Source organism: Pollicipes pollicipes, unplaced genomic scaffold (genome assembly GCF_011947565.3).
Source record: "Pollicipes pollicipes isolate AB1234 unplaced genomic scaffold, Ppol_2.1 Scaffold_7261;HRSCAF=8764_pilon_pilon_pilon, whole genome shotgun sequence".
In the NCBI taxonomy this organism is placed as follows: Eukaryota; Metazoa; Arthropoda; class Thecostraca; order Pollicipedomorpha; family Pollicipedidae; genus Pollicipes; species Pollicipes pollicipes.
Window position 1 is genome coordinate 11,856,074 of NW_023597054.1, and position 6,530 is coordinate 11,862,603.

Genomic DNA, 6,530 nt, shown 5'->3' on the forward strand with positions numbered 1-6,530 from the left:
CCCCCCCCCAACAAGTAGCGGAGCTGCGTTCCGTACGGTGCGGTGGCTAGAACACGGCTCACTTTTTGATAAATGGAGCTTGTCGCTCGTTTCGTACGGCGATAGCAACGCACTAAGTGAAACAAATGTTTGCGTGGTATATCGGGGCGTGGTTAAACTCCGTTTGATGTCGAAAAACGGCGACACAAACACGTTTACTATCCCCACCAAACGACTGTTTGTCGACCGTTGGCCGCACGAACTTCATCTGTTAAGAGCCCTGCCAACACGTCAATCGACAGCACGCCATTGCACGCGCCGGTACGCTAGGTCGACATGGATATGCGAGGATGGTGGTGTGGTGTCATGGATCTGGTGGTGGTGGCATCGACTGTCGTCATGTCAAGAAGGGCACTCTTTCGACATCGGCGACGATTCAGTATAGCATTTGCCCGATTGTCGATGCCCAAATTAGACCCGTTTTGATCATGCCGCAGCACAACCACCGCAAAAACAAGCCGCGTGGGTTAGGTTTCCGGGTGTGTATTTCCTACGGCGAGTCTTCTCGTCGTGAGAGTCAGGGCACCATAAGAGCCAGGGCACCGGAGATGGCCCTTTGCTTCCTCATGATGACGCCTTAACTAATTATGTTAGCATCTTCCACTGAATATTTACTCTGCAGTCGGGCAGCCCCGTAGAGACAAAAGCCATCCTGAGTCCTTGTCGGTGCGGGGTATGTGGCGTGGAAGACGAGGCCCAATGCCCGGTCAGTTCCAGACACGTCTGACGGGCCAGACAGAGGCAGCCATGTAACCCCCGTGTCGGCGCGCTCACGTGGGGCGGAAAGACGAGGCCCAATGCTCGGTCAGTTCCAGACACGTCTAACGGGCTAGACAGAGGCAGCTATATGACGACAGGGTGAGTCGGCTGGATCCGGCTTGGGAGGGAAACGATCCTATGTCTGCCCGCGTCGCCAGACTTGCTGGTGAGAAGGTGGATTTGGGAGATTGGAAGTGGAGAGGGAATTCATCAGCGTAATTGTAGCATTGGAGTGCCGGTGATGTTTTTGTTGTGGTGTGCCGTGCGTTGTGTTTCCAAGTGAAACGGTGCGGCATCACATGCATCGCGGGGAAGTGGCGCCGAACCCTCCCTCTCGGCCAGCTACATGATGGTAAAACAAACATGGTGCCGACAAAAAAAATCAACGGATGAATGGTTAGCGAATGCTGGCAAGATGCGGAGGCCGGGCACGGCTGTTGTAATGCTTCTTTCAAGCAGCCGTTGCAACGTCAAGAGTTCCTGAGGCCTGGGCTAACGAGGCTATTCCCATTGCGACCGAATGAAGAGTTCAGCGGCTGGTGAATTACTGTTACGACGCATGATGGGTGAGGACGGCGAAAAAGTCGACCTCCAGGCGTGATGACATTTTTTGAAAGCATCTGTGTACCCTGGAGTCAGCCGTTTGATGACTTGAAGGTAACGCTACGAATGTATGGATGTCAGTCCATGTACCTAGATGTCCCAAATGAAAACTACCAACGGTTTAAGCACTGTTTCTGACCGGTCAGCATGGTCTAAATTGATCCACATGAATGGAACAGGTTTTCCTAAAAGAAGGCAGCTGCAGGCAGCAGAGTAGTCCTGTGTGACACCGCTAGTGTTGAATAGACACCTACTTTGATCACTCCGCACTTGCACTCTCCACACAGAAATAAGCTCAGCCAGCCAAGCGATGCGGTTTGATTTTGCGGTGTTCATAGTGCCAGGGTGTAGTGCAGTGGGGATGGTCTCGAACATCGGCGGCCGATGTGGTGATACTGGTTCACTACCATCGTCACAACACTCACGTGTTAGTGCTGAGTCGGCCGTATAAGTGCAGAGACGAGGAATGGCGCGACAGCATGCGAGACAGCCGGTGGTGAGACGCTGATCATGATAAAATCTGCCGTATTGAGCCGGTCCTGGAACTGGCAGCAGCACACATCGTGTGTCAGGCAGCAGGCCTTGATCAAATTGCCAGTATACATGGGCCACATATCAGGCCTGGACATGATAGGAAAGAAACGAGTAAACCACTTCCGACGCGGCTCCGATGACTGCTATGTGGTTTGCATCCATCAGCGCGGATTTTGCGTTTAGATCAAACCATTTTGTCATCGATGTTGGCTGCTATGCATGAAAAGGGAAGGAAACAGAGTTATATGGTGTGCATCCATCAGCACAGATTTCGCATTTCGATGCAACTATTTTGTCATCGGTGTTGTCTGGTATGCATGCAAACAGAAGGAAACGGGGCATTTTCTTGGTGTTCTTTTTTCTGCTCCTTTACGATTTTGTCATGTTGAGTGTGAATAATTGCGTCCGCAGGCCATAGACATATGGATGGGTGTGTGCACGGGCTTCATTTTCGCTGCTCTGCTTGAGTTCACCCTGGTCAACTATCTCTGGAGGAAGCGCCCGACGCTTCAGGAGTTCCAGAACGCCATCTCCAGGGAGCACGAGCACCAAGACCTGCACGACGAGAACAACTGGACCAATGTCAAGGTCAGTGACCGCGAGCGGAGGCGCGCATTGCACCACATCTGCTGCGGATAGCTGCTGTGCGGCACCTGCCGTCAGCGTGGGTTACAAAAATGTCCAAGGTCGACGTCAATCGCCCGCGGCATTCGCATGTCATTTGGCCAGCAGTTCGCCCAGTGTCGGAATGCGGCATGCATCCATATGCCACGCTGACCGCACGCCTCCCTCTCACGTGGACGACCCGCTTCCAGAGCAAGACGAAGCACCACCCGCACCTGCTCTTCCACGAACTCCAGAAGACGGAATCCAAGAAGCAGGCGCAGAAGATCGACGAGATCTCCCGGATCATCTTCCCGATCGGCTTCCTGTGCTTCAACGTCGCGTACTGGCCTTACTACATGCTATGAGCCGGCGCGCCTGTGCCCGGCCGCGGGCGGCGGCCGCGTGCGGACGGCGGGCCGCAGCGCTGGTGCGGGCACCGTCGCCTGTTGCGGCGGCGCTGTTGAGCGGGGTCGATACGTCCGGCCCGTGGGGTGCGCGCTGTCGACCTCGCTGAGTGACTCGGACATGGGTGCCGGCGCAGTCGCATGTATATTTTTACGCGGTGTGAAAGACGCCTGCGGATTTGGAGATGTGCCAGGTAACAAGCTGTTGCTCAAGCGCTCAAGGGCGGCCGGTTGGGAGGCCCCGGAAGCTGTTGCTGGGAGCCGGGTCGGCGCGGCCGGCCCGTCACGCTGTGATGAATGAGGCCGCGGCCCACCGTCTCACCCGTAGGTATATATCAAGGTGCGGCGCAGAATCAGGCTGCCGAGGCGGGAGTCTTCCTGAGAGCCGCGCGGCCCGAAGCTGTGCCGGACACCATCGAAGGACAGGGAGGTACGCGTCATTGATGTGTGGCAGAGGGAATCACCAGGAGAATAAATTGTTCCTGTCCATCCATCGGCCAAATTGCCTGGCCTGATCAGATTATTTCCCGCATGTGCATTGCCCCGCGCAAAAACTTGCTTTGCATAACGTCGATTTTTTCCATGGCTGCCGTCCAAAATACATGGACGACTCGCGACTACAGGATATCCATACAGAATTACATGTTTGGATGTTAGTAACGTGTGCTTCAATACGACACGGTAATATAACAGTCACGATTCCTTTCAGAGCGTCCCAGAGTTTGTTGGCGGTGTCCGGGTCCGCCTTGGCCAGAGCAGCTCAACAGACCACCAGTGCGAGACGGCACGCGCCCTTACCCACCCGCAGCGTCGCAGAGTCCAGCCGGGTCGTGAGAAGATCGTCGTCGGCCGCGCGGCGAGCCGTCGACCCGCGTGACCTTGCGCGCGCCCGGCGCCGGCACCGGCCGCCGCCGGGGCGTCCAATCGGCGCGGAGTCGCCGCCGGCCCGCGGGATCTCGCGCCGGCCGTCTGATGGCCCTACTCGCCGTGTCCCGGCGGACGTCGCCGCGCGCTCTGGCACGTCCGAACGACGCAGCTGCGAGGGCGCCCGACCGAGTAAAGTGTGGTTGGTACTAGGGCTGCCGCGAGCCGCCGGACGGCGACGTCGACCGCAGGGCGGTGGCCGCGTGCGAGTGAGTACACGTGCCGGCGTCCGGTGCAGGATAGTGGCATTCAAGCGTGCCGCCGCGGTCGGTCTGTGTGAGGTGATGGGTCGACGGCGGTGGCTGGGGGGACTTGGGAGGGACGGGTCCAGTCAAAAGAAGGCCGATGGTACGGAAGGCGACGTGCGTGTGACAAGACGGGTGGACGAGACAGGTTTGCGAACTCGATGGGCTGTGGCGCTGCCGGTCCCGGGGGCGTGTGATGGGACGCGTGCCGTTACCGTGGTCTAACGGACGCTGCAGCGATGTTGTGACTAACCGAACTCAACTTGTCATTGCTGTACGATATTGTCAAAGGTGTGACGTCACACCTGTGTGTGACGCGTGATGCCGGGAGCGTGGAATGCGACAACTAACGGAATGGGTTCAGGACGGATTGATTGCGCCGGCTTGGTATGTCCTATAAGTTTTGTAGTCGCATGCGTAAGTCGGTATTACCTTGTGAAACATTTCCGATATGCACACGGCGATCCTATCTTCCAGAGTTCATACCAACTGTAGGCTATACCTAGCTTGTAAAGGTATTTAGTTGTATATAGTTCCTCCCACGGTTACCTATGTTTTACATTACCAACGCATGTGTTTGCTTTTTGCGTTCGGATCATTGCGCATTTTCAGCGCCGTAGACGAAGAATGCTTCTTTGTGTCGTTTTGAGAAATTTCGATCTGTGGCGCGCACTGGGAGTTAGCTATGTTTCGGTATTGGGACATCTAGATGAAATAATAAACAGTACTCTCGTGTTAGCGCTATTCTTTTCCTGAATCCTGCCACTCAGCAGGTTACAATGGGTGGCGCCTAGTGGACGGAACCGGGTGGCATCTGATGCGGGCTAACGCTAAGAGAGGTGACTATGACCACACGGCTCACGCACGTACTCTTGACACAATCGGGGCTTGGTCCAAACATGCTCAACTCATTCAGTGCGCTGTAGACGCAGTGTTTGTAGTGCCCTGTAAGATCCTGGCAGTTACGCGGAGTCAGCGAGCGTTCAGTGATGGCAGTGGGATCCCGTAATCGATACACGTCATGTTCGAGCTGATGGGCATGCCGACCTTACACGCCAGCTGTCTTGATTTGAGTATGTGAAGCAATGATTCATCATTTGCCGGGAGGAGTTTGTCCCTCCTGCCCTTAGATTTTTTTCACTACAGCTCCGGCACAAACGGCGGCAGCAGCCGAAAGCCATCGATGGTTTCATAAAATGCTCAACGCACCTCACGAGAACGGTCACTTTGTATTTAAAGAGGAGGCATCTCGAATATGTGCTTTATTGGCGTTTACAGCATGCCCGCAGTTAGTTAATACATGAACGTTTAAAGGATTTCAATGGCTCTCATCAGTCTCATATGTGCCGATCACCGTTAAGGTAAATTCAGAGCTCAAAAACTTTATACGCTCAGTGGCGGACATGCTAACCTAAAAAGCAGGGAAACACATTTGTAGAATTTGTCATCTCTTAGCTCACGCCCAGCCGGAAAGGCTTGTATAAATCGGGTTTGAACTGCCAGCACTACACGAAATGATGTCAGCAGGAATACGGGTGAAATCGAAGTTTGAAATAAGAAGATACACGACCCTCACAAAAGGCAAGATTAACGTGAAGCCTGACGTGCAAGAGCAGCCGCAAGATGAGAGTATAAAGCACATGGGCAGCACGAGGTGCCCAATAATAACACCGAGGACAATCTGCATGAGGCTTGAAGGACAGCAGGAATGTCGGCATAGGCCATGCCGACATGTCCTGTGCTTGTAGTCCTGGATCGAAACATTGAGACATTCCACAAGGGTTTCTACCGGTTTATGACATTTCACGAGATGCGTGGAAATTCCAGAGACCAGCAGGAGTCCCATCAGCCAGCAGAACAAACTAACGGGCTTGTTGGTGCTACCAATGCAGAAATTGGGAAGTCATATTCAAACGTTTATCTGAACAGTTTGGTCCAGGTTAGGTTAACAAAGCAACAAAGCACATAAGCCAGAAAACTCAATCAGGCCAATTATTTCTCAAGTGCCTGCACTTTCCTCCGCTTTGGCTAAGACTCTCAACGCTCTTGTATCACCGCACGTTTCTCCAAAATGTGTCAAAAGTCTAACGAATAGTTTCGGCTAGCCACGCAGCAACAAGAGAGAAAAGGTATGCGTGCTTGGCTTAACGCACAGAGCCTCTACACCAACGTGCTGATCGACGATGCCATCCAGGTCGTCCTCGATTACACCCTCATCCATGATCCATCCAGGTCAGCTCCCCGCTTGTCCCAAGGAAAACACTGTCCGAAATTTGAGTGCGGGTCCTAAGAGCGCTTCGTTCAGATGTCATGAGCGCACTCGGCCTTACTAAGCAGGCGGAGCGGCAGCAGGGTCGCCCTCTCGAACCTGTATGCACTAAGCTAAATGTGTTTCAAAGAGGAGAAAGCCCTCCAA

At 54.1% G+C, this 6,530-nt stretch overlaps 1 protein-coding gene across 1 annotated transcript; it reads left to right on the forward strand.

The window, feature by feature from the left end:
- The first annotated feature begins 1,398 nt into the window (after positions 1 to 1,398).
- LOC119113027 (glycine receptor subunit beta-type 4-like) lies at positions 1,399 to 2,906 on the forward strand. The gene is made up of 3 exons (XM_037237344.1): positions 1,399 to 1,455; positions 2,347 to 2,523; positions 2,751 to 2,906. Exons 1-3 carry the CDS (start codon positions 1,399 to 1,401, stop codon positions 2,904 to 2,906), a joined length of 390 nt encoding a protein of 129 aa, XP_037093239.1.
- Positions 2,907 to 6,530: the final 3,624 nt, after the last annotated feature.